This window comes from Sinocyclocheilus anshuiensis, unplaced genomic scaffold, assembly GCF_001515605.1.
Source record: "Sinocyclocheilus anshuiensis isolate Anshui unplaced genomic scaffold, SAMN03320099.WGS_v1.1 scaffold181, whole genome shotgun sequence".
Lineage (NCBI taxonomy): Eukaryota > Metazoa > Chordata > Actinopteri > Cypriniformes > Cyprinidae > Sinocyclocheilus > Sinocyclocheilus anshuiensis.
In genome coordinates, this window is record NW_015540898.1 from 1,401,590 (window position 1) to 1,417,281 (window position 15,692).

The window sequence follows — 15,692 nt, forward strand, 5'->3', positions numbered from 1 at the left end:
GCATTTCCATGCCTGTCATATTTGATCAGGAGTTAAATGGTTTCCCAGGGCCATCCCGTGGATAGTCTTGGCAGAGGACAGTGGCTGTGGCTGCCAGGAAGAGCTGTGGGTATCCTGGAGGAGACTGCCCTCATAAACAGGCTTGTCAGTTGCATTTGTATGGATAGTACTAGCAATTCTGTGTTCATGTTGTAGTTCTCCCGCAGTAATCTGGCCCCTCTTGGTCAGGACAGAGCCTCAGTCAAGTGTTACTGTCTCTGCCATATAAATAATGATGGTGGTGTTTGTTGGCGTGACAGTGGTGAAAGACTCCTTTGTAGGACAGCAAGGAATCTAATTGAGATTTAAGCTTAGTGGTCTTTGTCAGAGCTGGATTAATCTCTTTTGAAGACTGCAGTGGAAACTAATACTGTTTCCTTGAAAAGATATAGGTTTTTTACTGTTTAAGAAAAGTATCTTCTCATTTTGACCTTTCTTGTGTTGTAGGTAGTTTAGGCAAGTCCTGTATGTATGGCACAGGGACCCGATTAACCCGTGGATTGAAGAATCATGGGTAACCTCATTAGCAGACCTAGCTGTTTGGGACAAAAGTCCAAAAAGGTTAAGTCAGATGAAAGCGTCTTGAAAGAGTGCTACCAGCAACGAAGAGAATGGCCGCTCCCAGAGCCTCCTAAAGAAGAGACAAGGAAAGAGGACGTGGAAGAGGTTCTTCGACAAACTCCAACACCGGACAAGCAGAGAAGTTCCCCAGCCCCTACTGTCACCACTACCAGCACTCTGGACAATGCCTGGCAAAGCACTCCGTCCCCAGTAAAAACACCAAGAAATGGGTCTTTGCCCAGAAGGTGTAATATTCCAGAGTACAGAAGATCCCCCCTGAGTCAGTATGGATCCGTGGACAGGAGAGCCAGCCTGCAGAGAAGGGATTCTGGAAGTCCCTGGTCCTGGAAACCTCCGAACACTCGAGAGGTTACCGAAGTCACAGAAGTGACAGAGACAATTGTTACAGAGATTGTGGAGGTGACAGAGTATCCTCCTGCAGGCAAAGGAGGTGACCCTATTGTTACTAGAACTGTGAGAGTCCTTACTGGAGCTGCTGAGGAACTTGCAGAGGTCATTCAATTTCATTTTAATTTATTTTCGATTTTAAAGTTCTTCATTGAAGGCCTAACATATTTTCCTTTATTTTATCATCATTTACCATTTTCATTTAACTGATATTGGAGTCAATGTATCAACAATGCATCACCAATTTATTCAGTGCAATTAAATAAGTTGTTCTGATTCACAGCTGCTGAATGATGGTCAGTCAAGTTCAGACCAGGAATCAAGTCTAGATCAATGGAAGGTACATTTCAATGATCTTTTCTTAAATTGTACTTCATTAAAAAAAGTGTTTTTTTTAAGAATTAGCATATTGTCTGGTCTTATGTTAAGGATTGCAGAAATGTTTTGGCTCTGAAAGATGAGTTCAAGGATCCGTTGAAATTCCTGCAAAATCTGGAAACGCTGCTGACGTGGGTCTGCGAGATTGAGGAGCTGACAGCCAATCAAAAACCACCATCCTCAGAGTTTAAAGTGTTGAAAGCCCAACTGCAAGAACAGAAGGTATGTTACAAACTCAGTTGGTGCTATATAGACAAACAAACAATAAACTAATACATTAATATTTAAATAAATTATTAATAAAAAAGGCTACCCTATTTTAAAAGCCTTGTCGTGTAATTTCTCATCCAATCCTTAAACTTTTCTTGAACTGAGAAGCATACTGGGTAAGTTCATGCATATAATAAGCTTTGAATGCCTTTGTGTATGATATGGGAATGGGTGAAGAAAAAAAAAGCAATTCACCTTTTTGAGATATACATCTTTGTTAGCTTAGTGAGTAAGGTGAAACATACCTGAATACCCACAATGCTCCTCTGACACATGATACAAGCATTTGACTTAAGTGCGACAAGAGAGAACAAGGTGCATTATAAAGCTTGTAGATTCTCAAAAGGAGCAATAACTCTATGAACCAAATGTGTGTTTGCTTCCTCATACAAGGCATCTTCAAAGACGCAAGGGGGGGGTGTTCTACAAAATTGTTTTAGGAAGTTAATTCTATAAGTTTCTTCGGTAGCCTGTAGGCCTACAGAGATTAACAGATTTATGTAAGCCACTTAAAAGCAGTTGCAATAGTGGCCGTGTTAACAATAGTATAAGCGTGAAATTTGCCAAAGGGCACATAAGAGGTGTTCATGACCACCTTACACCATAGGTCTTCAACCCTACTCCTGAGGACCCACTGTCCAGCAGAGTTTAGCTAAAACCCTAATCAAACACACCAGAACCAGCTAATTAAGCTCTTCAGGATCACTTGAAAAATCACAGGCCATGTGTGCTGAAGCAAGTTGGAGATAAAAGTTGTAGGAAAGTTGCAAAGGTTGACCTAGGCCTTACACCATAAAATGACAAATGGACCACCATTTGCCAGTGGTTCTCAATTCTTGTCCTGGAGAACCACAGAACTGCACATTTAGGTGCTTTTCTAGATTGGATTATATTTTGGATCTGGCACTTCAGGTCTCTGAACCTATGCCTTGCCCTTGGAGGGAGCATAATAAATTTCTTCAGCATAATAAGTTTCTTGTCCTGCAGCTCTTACAGCGCCTCCTGGAGGACAGGAGACCCAGTATGGAGACCATGATGCAGGAGGGTCCACACCTGGCAGAGGGGCTTCAGGGAAATGACGGTGAAAAGACCAAAGTGCAGCTTGCACAGCTCAAACTCAAGTGGGAGGCTCTACTTCAGGGCACCAACAGCAGGTCAGTCTGGTCCTCACTGCAGCGCATTCTGCTCCCAGATCGACCCACTTAGATGGGGCTGTCAGACTGACTTTTTTACAAGATGTTTTGGGTAGGTAACTCTGACATTAGTGATGGAACGTGAGTTGTTTTGACAGACACAAGATTCTGGAGGGCATTCTGCCAAGAGCTCAGCTATTCCAGGAGAGGACAGACAGACTTCAGCAATGGCTTATATCTGTGGATCAGGACTTAGCTGAGCTTCGCTCTGCAGAGAGAGGGATGCTCCATCTGCAAGAAGCTGCAGGACAGGCCAAGGTTAACAAAACATTAGAAAATGTTTTGTTTTCCATTATTAAGTTTGCATACTACAAGATTTCAGTGTGTAAGACATTTTTGCATTTCTCTATCACCTTTTAGGCAGTCATGGAAGAGATAAAAGCTAAGAGTGTCGACCTGGGGAAACTCCAACAATGTGCTCATGAGCTCATGGAAAAGATTTCAGGTGGTGTTTCCTGCCATTTTTTTTCTTTTAATACACTAAACCTTGCACAATACCCACAAGATCATGTTTCAAACATGTTTCGGTCTTTCACATGCTAATCTAAAGAGGAGGAAACCCAGCTGGTGCAGGAGCGGGTGGACAGTCTGCGTATCCGGTACTCAGTGATGAGTCTGGGTAGTGCTGATGTCCTGCAGAGGCTGGAACAGGCTTTGGAGGCATCTAGTCGATGTACCTCCAGTCAGGAAGACCTCCACCTGTGGCTTGGTCGAATCGAGAGAGAGCTGTGGAGGAATCTAGTCGATGTACCTCCAGTCAGGAAGACCTCCACCTGTGGCTTGGTCGAATCGAGAGAGAGCTGCTGGCTCCTGCTGCCCAGACTGAGACTGGGGATGCAGTCTTGTGTTCTTCTGAGAGGCAGAAGGTAAGAGACAGGTGGATAATTTTCATAATGCAGTAACATACACAGAATATCATTCTGGACCACTGTGTTGTAGTGGTTTAAAGATAAGAGCTGGCAACCAGAAAGCTGCTGCTTCCTAAGCAAGGCATTTAAAATCTAAAGTCACTTTGGATAAAAGCAGCTGCTAAATGCTTACTTGCCCATCACCCTGTTTGCATTTAATCAGCTGGAACAGGCTGTTGAGAAAGAGTTGGCTTGGTTTAGAGACATCTCACTGGCACTGGAGGAGCTCGGAGCCATTAATCTGGACCCAGACGTCATTGCATCCCAGCTCAATGAGCAGAAAGTGAGTTTTTGCACATTCACAGAGTTTCTCTGCATATATACTAGAAATGCTGTAAAAATCTTCAAAATGATTCATATAATGTCTGTTGTTCTACAGATACTTGCTGTAGAGATTCTGCAGCACAAGTTTAACATTGAGAAAATGGTGAAGATTTTGGAACTCCTGCAGACGTACACTGAGGATGGGGATACACTGAGACTCCAGGTAAGCTAATGTACATTCTTAATACCTTTTTAAATATTTTGACATAATAACCTAGACAGGAAACCACATAATACTAATGCCTTTTTTTCTTCCAAAGTCTTCCATAGACACCTTACAGGAGCAGTGTCAGGTCACTACTGCCACTAATTCGCATGTCGTGCTTCAACTGGAGCATGCTCAGTCGCTCTTTTCTCAGTTCTCAGAGGGCTATGCTGAGGTGTTACCATGGTTACAGGAAACCAAAGCCCTTATTGGTCAGTTTACCCTGAACACCATCAGCTACGAGGCTTTCCGAGAACAACAGGACCTCTTACAGGTACTAAACAACCTGCTTCTTCAGAGCAAGGTATTAACAGCAGATATACATGTTTGTGCTTGCATTTGCAACTTCAAGTTCAAACAAATTGGACTCCACACTGGTTTGGCCATTTAACTAAATAAATCATTGTTGTGCAGTATACAGTATTCTCAAGAATATAATAGCCATCTGACTGTGTTCAGTATCTTAATGGACACAGTTCATAGGAAAATTCTTAAACTTTGTAATGCAATCATTAGACTTCATTAGTAGTTTCAGATAAAGCAATACAAACACCAATGTTTGATCATGGTGCTCCATTACTTCCAAACAGGGCATTAGGGAGTCCATAGCAGAGCATAAGCCGCTGATAGCACGGCTGATCATGCTGGCCCAGCGTCTATCAGACCTGAATGCAGCTCAGGGACAGGAGTTCTGCCAGAAAGCCAGGGACACTGAAGAGCAGCACCTGGCCATCAGAGACAGGGTTCAAGAAGCTGCTGGAGTACTGGAGGAGTCTCTGCCCCGCTATACACAGGTGACACACATGTAGATTTGATGCTGATTCCTAGTGCATGTGATGAAATATTTTATTTATCCTATAGAAATATAGAAAACAACTGTAGAAGTAGTTTGAATACTGTGAAAGCCAGATGTGTTTTGAAGGCCCCATGGCCTACATGACTGTGAGAGAAGTCACACGGGAAAGAATGGGATTTTAGCTGAAGTTGCTTGCGGTTTGCATCCGCACTGATACTAAGTTGCTCTTTTGGGCCACATGGCCTTCAACATATTCTTTGGATAAAAATTATGAGGTAAATACTCCAAATAATCACTTTGTGATATGTTTTGAAATAGGCTAGTTGGCAGTCTACCATCCTTACACAGAGAACCAACAATGAGTTGGCCGTGGTGGAAGAGTTAGGGAGTATTGGGAGGAGAACACCTGCAATAAGATCACTGAAAACTGTATAAAACTGTGAGCTGAGAGTGAGATGGTCAGATGTTCTGCAGGCATCTCAGCTTTATTGTCTTCTTGCAATAAAGTATCATTTTGATGTCTGGAACTCTGCCTTCTGAGCATTATTTTGCGAGACAGACAAGACTTTTCTCCTCAACCCATACTGGAGAATGCAGCTAAATTAACTTCTTATGGTAGTTTGGTTTAACATGGTCTTTAGCTATAAATCAGAGTTTCTTTAACTTGAATAAGTCAAACCTTCACAGAGAGGACCTACTTCTGATGAATGCCCCAAAACTCCATTGTATGAGAAGGGGAGAACCAGAGGCTGAGATTATTGTACCGGACACTTAGAGAAGGATACAAAAATTAACCTTTTATTAAAAGCTTTTTAATAACTTTTATCAGTTTATACATTCCCAGCGATTCAAACCCATGAACTTGGTGTTGCTAACGCCATGCTCAACTGAGCTACAGGAACGCCACCTTACACTGATACAACCTGTTTTCAAAGAAGCCATATGTTTTGCTAAAGTGGTATAGAAAGACGTTATTGTCACATTTTAGCTGCATAAATGCTAGCTCACTCCTGACACTCTGTATGTCCATGTCAGCTGAATGAGAGGATGACTCTGATTGGAGAGAGACTGGAGCGTCTGTGTAGTCACATGCAGGCCTCAATGGCTCTTCAAGGCCTCACCCCACGAATTCAGGAGCAGCTACAGGACAACAAGCACACATTGTCTGAGCTCTCTAAAATGGATCTGGACCTCAGCAGTGTGAGGACACAGGCTCAGGAGCTCCTGACCAACACAGGAGCTCTTGGGGACAGTTCCATTGGCACAGGTACCTCAAGCACTTAATGTATCACATGCATCTCCTGGCACATATAGCGTTACATGACAGAACATCACATAAGCACTTTGTTTCAAAAGCGTGGTCTGTCTGTGATGATCTTGGTAATTTCAGCGATTCAAGAGCGGGTTTGCAGTCTAACAAGCCGCTGGGAGGAGGCTCAAAGGCAAGCTCAGGAGAGGGAGAAGTGGCTTCTCAATCTACTGGATCTGGCAGTCAGGTTCTGGAATGAAGTGAGTGACATGACAGCTGGACTGAATGATGCCCAGCAGGCTGTTCTGGACCTCAACTCCAGTCGATCAGATTCAGAAACCATCCGACAGAGCCTGGAGACCATGCAGGTAGGATACAAACGTGATACTGTTGTCATTGTTTCCCTGCTCTATGCTGGTCCAGGCTGGCTGGTTTATTGCTGGTCTAGCTGGTGAACCAGAAATGCTGAAAATGTTGGTGAAGCTAGTTGACCAGAGTAATCTTGCTAGTTTTGCTTTAGCAGCCTTTAGCTGTACATCCCATCATGGGGACTAGCGTCCAAAACAGAACATATGATATGCTCATTGCCTGGTTTTAGTCTTTCAGCAAGGTTATTTAAGGATATTCCTGAAAGTTTTGAATCAACTCTTTGCCTCATACCATCCAAACTCTATTATCCTGCCTTCTCAGACACTCAGGGAGGACATTGATTCTCTGCAAGGTGACCTGGACACACTAGGAATTCTGGGAATGGAACTCATGTCAGCTTGTGGTGACACAGACAAACCAGAGGTCACGAAAAGTTTGGATGAGGTTTGTATTTGAAATTTAAATGAGACTAAACCCCACAGAAACTGCTGTAGGCCTACATAATGCACTTAATTGTTCATATTTCATTATCCAGTGGTCTTTCTCCGCAGCTTTACGGCACGTGGAACAATCTCAGTAAGATCTGGACAGAGTGCAACAGTAAGTTAGAAGAATGTTTACGAATGGCTCTTCATTATCAGGACAGCATGCAGGTGAGTTAGCCACAAGAAACAGATCTCATTTCCTTTCAAAACATTCCTAATGTAGGATGACATCCTCTTTTTCCTGGACATCGTGGCTGGGATTTCTATATTACTTAAAATGTCCAGGTTTTGGCTTTTTTCCCATATTGATGTGCTCTCTTCAGTCCTCATAAATTATATGCACAAGTATTTACATTGCTTTGACTGTTCTTTGTAGAGCCGACCTTCTCGCACACCACAATTGGTCTATTATGTACAATGCCATGCGTACTTTAGGTCTAACTAATTTTCAGTCATTACCTTAAGTAAGTACCTTACCTTAAGGGGCAGTCGTGGCCTAATGGTTAGAGAGTTGGACTTGTATCCCAAAGGTCACGGGTTTGAGTCTTGGTATTTGTAAACACAAATTCCGAGTATGGGACACCATACATGGCTACACGTCACATCACTGTCAAGTATGAAAGCAACAGAAAAAAAGGCAGAACCTGACATTTTAGGCTACCTAATGAATTCTGTACTTGCAGTACAAAACATTCAAACACAATCCCAAAGAGTGGTCTCTTGTCTCATCCATTGGTGGTAGGTCTCTGTCTACAGTTGTAGTATTTCAGTATTCATGCCTCCGTGTGGATGTAGTGATGAGTCTCTAACAGACTGGCCAGTTTCCTGCCAATTGGCAGGGCTTTTGGATGCCCTTCTGAGAGAGGCCAAAGCTAGCCATAGAGGATTTGGATTAAATTCAGTGAAATCTCTTGTTGGTTGCACTGACTTTATGAGACAATGGAAGAAACTGACAAAATGTGCATTTATAAATATTCATATGTACTCTAGGATGGGTCAAGAGAATATTACAAATGTTTTTAAAAGCAGGCTTAAAAATAAGACCTTCTCTTGAAGGGACTCTTTGAGTGGCTGAACTCTGCAGAGCTGAAATCCACCGAGGAGTTCTCAGTGGGATCTGACCTGGGATCAGTTAAAGAGCAGCTGTGTGACCTGAAGGTTAGACCACACAAACAACTTACCTTGGAAACTGAAAACTGAATTCTCACAATCGGATTTCATCAGAGCTTTTGTGGTCATGCCATCTTCACCTCTCTTTCAGGAATTTAAGCGAGAGCTCTATCAGAAGAAGATTGCGATTGAGAGTCTAAACCATCGCTTTGTGTGTCGTCTCTCCCCGGGCACCGAGCGACCTGGGTCCATTTCTCCACTGTGCGACTTCCGTCAGCGATGGGACAACTTGGAGTCAGAGACTGTCAGCAGACAGGTAAAATCTCAGCTAAATGGAAAAAATATATATATTGTTTCATCATAATGGTACTTCAACGACAGCGCTGTGTTTTTGAGCAGCACCAGCTGGAGTGTGCATTGCTGGGCTTGGGTCAGTTCCAGAACACTCTTGATGAGTTGCACGCCTGGCTCTCCCACACGGCTGACCTACTGCAAGCCTTTCAGCCAATCAGCATCGACCTGCAAACCTGTGAGATAGAGCTAGCCAAGCACAAGGTACAAACTTAAACTCTAAGTTTGTCTGTGGTATGTTTTTATATACACATTCTTGCGCCAATGTTGTGTCCTCACTTTTACAGTGATTTATGCTCGTTTCCAATGAAACACTAGTGTACTGCTTACTGAATGCTGCATAGTAACAAGGAATGTTCTCGGTTCGTTCTGGCAAGGTTCTCTCAATGTTATGAGCAACAGTTCTACAACAGTTCCAAGTACAAAAACTCATGGAATGTTTCATTTCTGAAAAGTTTTAGTTAGATGTTCATCTAGCGTTTTATTTTTTTTTTCCTACTTGTTTCAAAACGTCCAGAGAACATTCAAAAATAACAATCCCATAAGTTTTTAAAAACATAAATAAATAAAAAACACATACCTAAACTGAACAACTACGTTACTAACTATTAATAAGCAGCAAATTAGGAGTTTATTGAGGCAAAACTGGATGTTTTCATAATTTAATGAAACAATAACAGAACGTTGATCCTGGAACAACATTACTAATATTACCCTAACCCAATCCCTACCATATCGTATCCCTAAAATAGTGATAGCTGAATAGCAAAGGTGCAGAAGCATGTAACTCTGATTGTAAGCCTAAAACTGAAATTTCCTGTAAACATATCCCTCAATTCCGATTGGATAATTAGAATATTGTTCCAGGATCAAAAAGGATGTTGATCCAGAAACACGTTGTACTTGGTGAAATCATGTTCACCCATATGGTCATAGAATAAAAAATTGAAGTTGTGAGCTAGCCAGCAGTCGTCAATAAAAAAGATTAAGCTATAAAAGCCAGCCACTGCTTACTGCATCCTACACAATCTTTACACAGTCTGTGCAGTATACTGGCTACTGCTTTTAATCAAAAGTGCTTTGTTGTGTGCATTTAGGTTCTGTGGAATGATGTGATGTCCCATGTGCACACGGTAGACTCTCTGAACCAGGCCGGCAGAAACCTGATGGAGTCTGGGGCGGGAGACAGCTCACATGTCCTGCAGACTCGTCTGGAACAGCTGAACGAACGTTGGGAATTTGTGCGCTGTGAGACAGAGCGCAGACAGCTAGAGCTGGAAAATAACCTCAGTCAGGTGACCAGCAAATAAACCAGATTACAGAATTCAATAAAATAGAATGGTTTTAGTAAGTTTCAGTCCCATTGTGCTTATGTTTACATTCCCCTTTCCTCAAAAAATTACGTAATCTTAAACCGTGCTGAAACTCTTTTACCTAATTTGGTGTTCTTAGTCAAAAATAACCAGCATTTTAAAAATTGCTTGTAAATCTCTCATTATGACATGCTATCACCAAATCTTGTATTCAATGTTTTTGTCAACTTGTTTTCTTTCAGTTAGCACAGGTTCTGTATTTCTTTCTGGACCTGATTGATCGTAGACCTCATTGATCTGATCTGATTGAGCTTATGCATCTCAGTTTTTGAGTGTAAACTACCGTTCAGTAGTTTTAGATCTGTAACATTTTTGTATGTTTTTAAAGGAGTTAATTCTGCTCACCAAGGCTGAATTTATTTGATCCAAAATACAGCAAAAACAGTAATATTGTGAATTATTTTTACAATTTAAAATAGCTGTTTTCTATGTGAATATCTGTTAAACTGTCATTTATTTCTGTGATGCGCAGCTGTATTTTCAGCATCATTACTCCAGTCTACAGTGTCACATGATCTTCAGAAATCATTCTAATATGCTGATTTGCTGCTCAAGAAACATTTCTGATTATTATTAATGTTGAAAACAGTTGTGTACAATTTTTTCAGGATTCTTTGATGAAAAGAAAGTTCAAAAGAACAGCATTTATCAGGTTTTTTTTGGAAATAAATTAAAGAAATTAACACTTTTGTTCAGCAAGGATGCATTAAATCGATCAAAAGTGACAAAGACATTTATGATGTTACGAAAGCTTTCTATTACAGCTAAATGCTGATATACTGTGTGTATATATATATATATATATATATATATATATATATGCAAGATATAAGTTTAAGCTCAGGCAGAAGTTTTAGATAATTCAGTGCTGATTTGCGGTGTATTTTAAACTCAGCCCTTATAACTGGATTTTAGGTTCAGGACGTAACCATGGAGATCCAGGATCTCCTGCAGTGGCTGGAGCACACAGACCTGAGGCTGTCGTCCAGTAAGACCGTGTGGGGAATGCCAGACTCTGCCAACGAGAGACTGAGCGCTCATTTGGTAATGAGGACTTTAATTCTGCATGCTGAACATTTGGAGTCTTAACCCTGCAAGCTGTGTTTATAAAACACTGTATTTTTATAAATAGATTTCTGTATCTTGCGTTGCAGGAGTTGTGTAATGAGATGGATTCTAAAATGCACACCTACACAAATGTTCGCAACGCCATCCACCGGATGCTGGAGGGACGTGAAGTGGCCCGGGGCTCCAGCACGGAGCATAGCTTATGCATGCTGGAGCAGAAATGGAGCGCTGTCTATGCTAAAATGCAAGAAAGAAAGGTGATGACGGTGTATTCGGCATAATTATAGCCACCTACAGTATATCTGCAGGCTTACAACATAGTATTGCATAAAGTTTTGAGAGTTTAATTTACTTGAATTTAAAAGCATTTTTACATATACAGTACATTATTATTTGCTGTATACATAATTAAAAAGAAGAGTAACACTTCACAATAACATCCTAGTTGTTAACATCAGTTAATATATTAACTAATATAAACTACCAATTAGCAATACTTTTGTTATAGTGTTTATTCATCTTTGTTAGTTACATTAATGTTAGTTAATAAAAACACTACTGTTTATTGTTAGTTCTTGCCAGCTCAGCTCCATTAAATAAAATTGACACATACTTTTGATTTATATAATATATGAGTAAATGAGTGAAATTAAAATGACCTGAAATGAATAAATGCTTTAGAATTGTTTTTCATTGTTAGTTCATCATAGCTAATGAAGTTAACTAATGTTAACAAATGGAACTTTATTACAAAGTGTAACCAAAGAAAGTAAAAATGTTATTTACTCCAGAAGTGTGGCTGTGATGATCTGTTGACATTAACACTTTCAAAGTAAAATTATTAAAATATTAATTTCTTCTGGCTAATCTTAAAATAAACAAAATAATTTTCTACATCAACGTTTTACATTTTTTTTAATTCAGATCATTTTTATTCATAGTAAATTAAACTATCTAAATTATTATTATCTAAATTATGTAATTATTATTTTTTAATCATTTAGATTTTCAGCTTTATGTTATGATATGCTATTGCTTGGAATCAGTATGCAATACACACACTGTGTGTGTGTGTGTGTGTGTGTGTTTGTTTTTGTTTTCCCCAATTTTTAAAAATATGTTGTTTATTTATTTATTTATTTATTTTAGTACATCAGGTTTGATAAAAATGAGAAATGTTGCCGAAGAAATTTAAATTTAGATTTTCAGCTTTATGTTATGATATGCTATTGCTTGGAAACAGTATGCAATAGACACACTATGTGTGTGTGTGTGTGTGTGTGTGTGTTTGTTTTTGTTTTCCCCAATTTTTAAAAATATGTTGTTTATTTATTTATTTATTTATTTTAGTACATCAGGTTTGATAAAAATGAGAAATGTTGCCGAAGAAATTTAAATGGTAAATTAAATGATATGAAATGAATGATATGAAATGAATATGAAATTTTCAAAAAAAGTTATTTTTATTTTTATTTTCTTTAGTTGTATTTCAGTTAAATTAGATTTTATTTCAAGTAACAAAAATGTTTTTACGGTCTTAGTTTAGTCAACTATAATATCCCTGATTTTTTTAGGCAAAGTTAACAGAGGGGCTTGGTCTTGCCAAGGAGTTTAACAGTAATGTCCAGGACCTGCTGACCAAAATGACCAAGTGTGAGGAGACCATAAACACTCTGTCTGCGCCCAGCTTCATCCTGGACACCGTCTGCGCTCAGCTTCAGGAGCACAGGGTATGTGCGTCTGCGTCTGCGCCTGCATCTGTGTGTGTGCTGCTGTGAGTGTCTGTGTGATTCAGTCCTGTCGTCTGCAGGTGCTGGTAGGTGAGGTGCAGTCTTACGGAGAGAGGAAGACGAGTGTGGAAACCGCTGCCACACGTCTGTCCGAGCTCAGCAGGAAGGAAGACTGTGATGTGGTGCAGAACCTGATCATGACCGTCCAGGACCGATTCAAGAAACTCCTCCAACACACCACAGACAGGGGGAAAACACTCGAGGACGCCAAAAGACATGCTAAACAGGTATCGACTTCTCATATGAACTACAACACCGACAGAAAGACCTGTTCCCAGGAAATCATTTGGCAAATTCGAAACGTCTGTGCTTTTCACTTCCACAGTTCAGTGAATCGTGGCACTTGCTGGTGGACTGGATGACGGAGGTTGAACAGACGCTGGACACACACAAAGAGAGCTCTGTGTCACAGGAAGAGATCAAACAGCAGCTCACTGAACAAAAGGTACTTCACATCTCAGGACTCAGTAAGGATGATCCGCTGCTCTGAGGCCAGTGTGAGAGAGTTTCGGCTCAGGAGACGGGTTGGCCTTTAGACCAGTGCTACATTGACACTGCAAATAGTTTCCGGCAAACTTTGGTTTTCTTTGATATATCTTACATTGTATTTGAAAAAAAAAAAAAAGTCTTAGTACACTGAAAAAAGTTGATTGACATTGAATTAGGGATGCATCAATGTATCGGCCAATAATCGGTATTGACTGATAAAAGCGATTTTTAGTATATTGCTTAAAAACAGCTGATGATCAGGTCTGATTATATCCTGTCGATCAAAAGGGTGCGGAAAAACCTGTCAGACAGCAACTTGAATGGAGAAAATGTTTCTTGTGTCGGATTTATGGCTGTCTAGGTTAAAGCAATAAAAACTAATTGACGCAGCGACATAAAGGTGGGTTCCCGACTGAGAAATTTAGTATCAGTGCATCTCTACACTGAATTGAATTTGTTGACATCAAAATGTAAACTCAAATTCCGAGAAAAAACGTCTAAGATAGATAGATAGATAGATCGATCGATAGGGTCATATGATATACCATACTTCAAAATATTACTAAAAGAAGCATCAGTATGATCAAGATCAGGAATAAGGAACCATTTCTGATGATCTGGTGCCCCTTAAAAGTGAAGTAAAACTGGACAGTGAAAGTAAATATTCTATTTTTTTTTTAAGTATAAACCACACTGTAAATTTTACCACAGAAGTCATGCATTCTTCACAATGGTTGATTTATAAAGTGGATTTGTATGTTTTCAGGGCTTCCAGAAGCTGCTCCGCTTGAAGCGGCCCATGTACGAGGCCTGTCTGAAGAGAGGCCGCTCGCTGCAGGAGAAAGCCCAGAGTCCTGAAGACACGCAGCACCTGGAGAACATGGTGTCTGAGCTCAGAGACTCATGGGACACCATCAGCGGCAAATCCACATTAAATTTTGAAGTAGAAAGACTGAAATAGTATTTTATTGTAACATACTCCAATAATTCTATCTCTGAAAAGTAATTTTCTACAGTGTAGTTTTGGAAGTATCAAAAAAATCACTCATTAATGTTTTGCATCACAAAGTGCAAAATGTTATACAATGTTTTGTATGAGCTCTAAACTCTGCTTTTCTGTCCCAAGGCAGCACAAGCTGGAAGAGGCTCTGCTGTTTTCAGGCAGATTCACTGACGCTCTGCTGGCTCTTAATGACTGGCTGTACAGAGCCGAGCCACAGCTGGCTGAAGATGTACCTGTCTGTGGTGAAAAAGACCTGGTCGGCAATCTGATAGACAAGCACAAGGTACAGCACGTCTCAGGATATACTGACTCTGTGTGTTTGAGCTGCTGTAGGTGAGCTCTGCTCCTCCTCTGATGCGCAGGTGTTCCAGCGGGAGCTCGGGAAGCGTGCCAGCTGTATCCGCACGCTGAAGCGCTCGGTCAGGGATCTGACGCGGAGCAGCACGGCTGATGCAATATTTTGCCATCACAAAAGTGTGTTTATGAATTTAAGGAGTGTCTTTTTGTAAAGAAAAATTGGTGTTAAACATGTTTTTAATTAATGTAAATTTTTTGTTAAACAAAAAATAAGAAAAAAATTTTGGGAAAAAGAAATGTCAAAATTGTAAGATATAAATTCAGAATTGCGAGATGTAAACTTACAATTCCAAGGGTACCAGCACACGCCACTGATAATCACAAACACTTATATTACACTCATGCATTCGCCTCACACTTTATCCAAAGACATTCAAGGTACTGTAGTGTTGTTACTGTCAACTAAAATGTTTTTTTTTAAATGTGCATTAATTGAAATAAAACAAATGTTAATGAATTTAAATAGAATATAATAACTTATTTTATTGCAGACAGTTGCAAAGGCAAAATGTATATTTTTTTAGTTACTAAATTACTAATTACTTAAACTAAAACTGAAATCAAAATAAAGAAAAAACATTAAAAAGAAAAAATTAATAAAATTGATTAAATACAGTAAAAATATACTAAAACGTTAACTGCAAACAAAATGAAAAAGCAAAATATGAAAACAAATTTAAAATATTAATAAATACGAAGTATAGTAATACTAAAGTAACACTGTACTGATGGTGATGAATGATGAGATAACATATTTGAAAATCCCAACATATTGCTCACTACAGAAATAGAAAATAAAAATTATTATTTTTAATAATAATTAATTATCTTATTTTCTTTTAGTTTAAATTGAAGTAGGCCTACTAAAATGACTAAAACTGATTAAAAATACAAACTTATATATATATATATATATATATATATATACTGTATGTGTATGTATGTGTATATATATATATATATATA

At 39.6% G+C, this 15,692-nt stretch overlaps 1 protein-coding gene across 1 annotated transcript in view; it reads left to right on the plus strand.

The window, feature by feature from the left end:
• The first annotated feature begins 539 nt into the window (after positions 1 to 539).
• macf1b (microtubule actin crosslinking factor 1b) overlaps positions 540 to 15,692 on the plus strand; it is a 25,021-nt gene continuing 9,868 nt past the window's right edge. The window contains exons 1-28 of the mRNA XM_016486887.1: positions 540 to 1,113; positions 1,292 to 1,348; positions 1,438 to 1,608; positions 2,644 to 2,810; positions 2,948 to 3,107; positions 3,210 to 3,294; positions 3,400 to 3,509; positions 3,584 to 3,715; positions 3,921 to 4,040; positions 4,137 to 4,244; positions 4,342 to 4,560; positions 4,877 to 5,080; positions 6,118 to 6,349; positions 6,473 to 6,699; positions 7,022 to 7,144; positions 7,252 to 7,353; positions 8,242 to 8,343; positions 8,447 to 8,611; positions 8,695 to 8,850; positions 9,744 to 9,941; positions 10,935 to 11,063; positions 11,174 to 11,344; positions 12,662 to 12,817; positions 12,898 to 13,104; positions 13,203 to 13,322; positions 14,133 to 14,298; positions 14,489 to 14,652; positions 14,732 to 14,821. Coding sequence (XP_016342373.1) covers positions 550 to 1,113; positions 1,292 to 1,348; positions 1,438 to 1,608; positions 2,644 to 2,810; positions 2,948 to 3,107; positions 3,210 to 3,294; positions 3,400 to 3,509; positions 3,584 to 3,715; positions 3,921 to 4,040; positions 4,137 to 4,244; positions 4,342 to 4,560; positions 4,877 to 5,080; positions 6,118 to 6,349; positions 6,473 to 6,699; positions 7,022 to 7,144; positions 7,252 to 7,353; positions 8,242 to 8,343; positions 8,447 to 8,611; positions 8,695 to 8,850; positions 9,744 to 9,941; positions 10,935 to 11,063; positions 11,174 to 11,344; positions 12,662 to 12,817; positions 12,898 to 13,104; positions 13,203 to 13,322; positions 14,133 to 14,298; positions 14,489 to 14,652; positions 14,732 to 14,821 — 4,605 coding nt within the window. The 5' untranslated portion in view covers positions 540 to 549. The remainder of the gene's footprint in view (positions 1,114 to 1,291; positions 1,349 to 1,437; positions 1,609 to 2,643; positions 2,811 to 2,947; positions 3,108 to 3,209; positions 3,295 to 3,399; positions 3,510 to 3,583; positions 3,716 to 3,920; positions 4,041 to 4,136; positions 4,245 to 4,341; positions 4,561 to 4,876; positions 5,081 to 6,117; positions 6,350 to 6,472; positions 6,700 to 7,021; positions 7,145 to 7,251; positions 7,354 to 8,241; positions 8,344 to 8,446; positions 8,612 to 8,694; positions 8,851 to 9,743; positions 9,942 to 10,934; positions 11,064 to 11,173; positions 11,345 to 12,661; positions 12,818 to 12,897; positions 13,105 to 13,202; positions 13,323 to 14,132; positions 14,299 to 14,488; positions 14,653 to 14,731; positions 14,822 to 15,692) is intronic.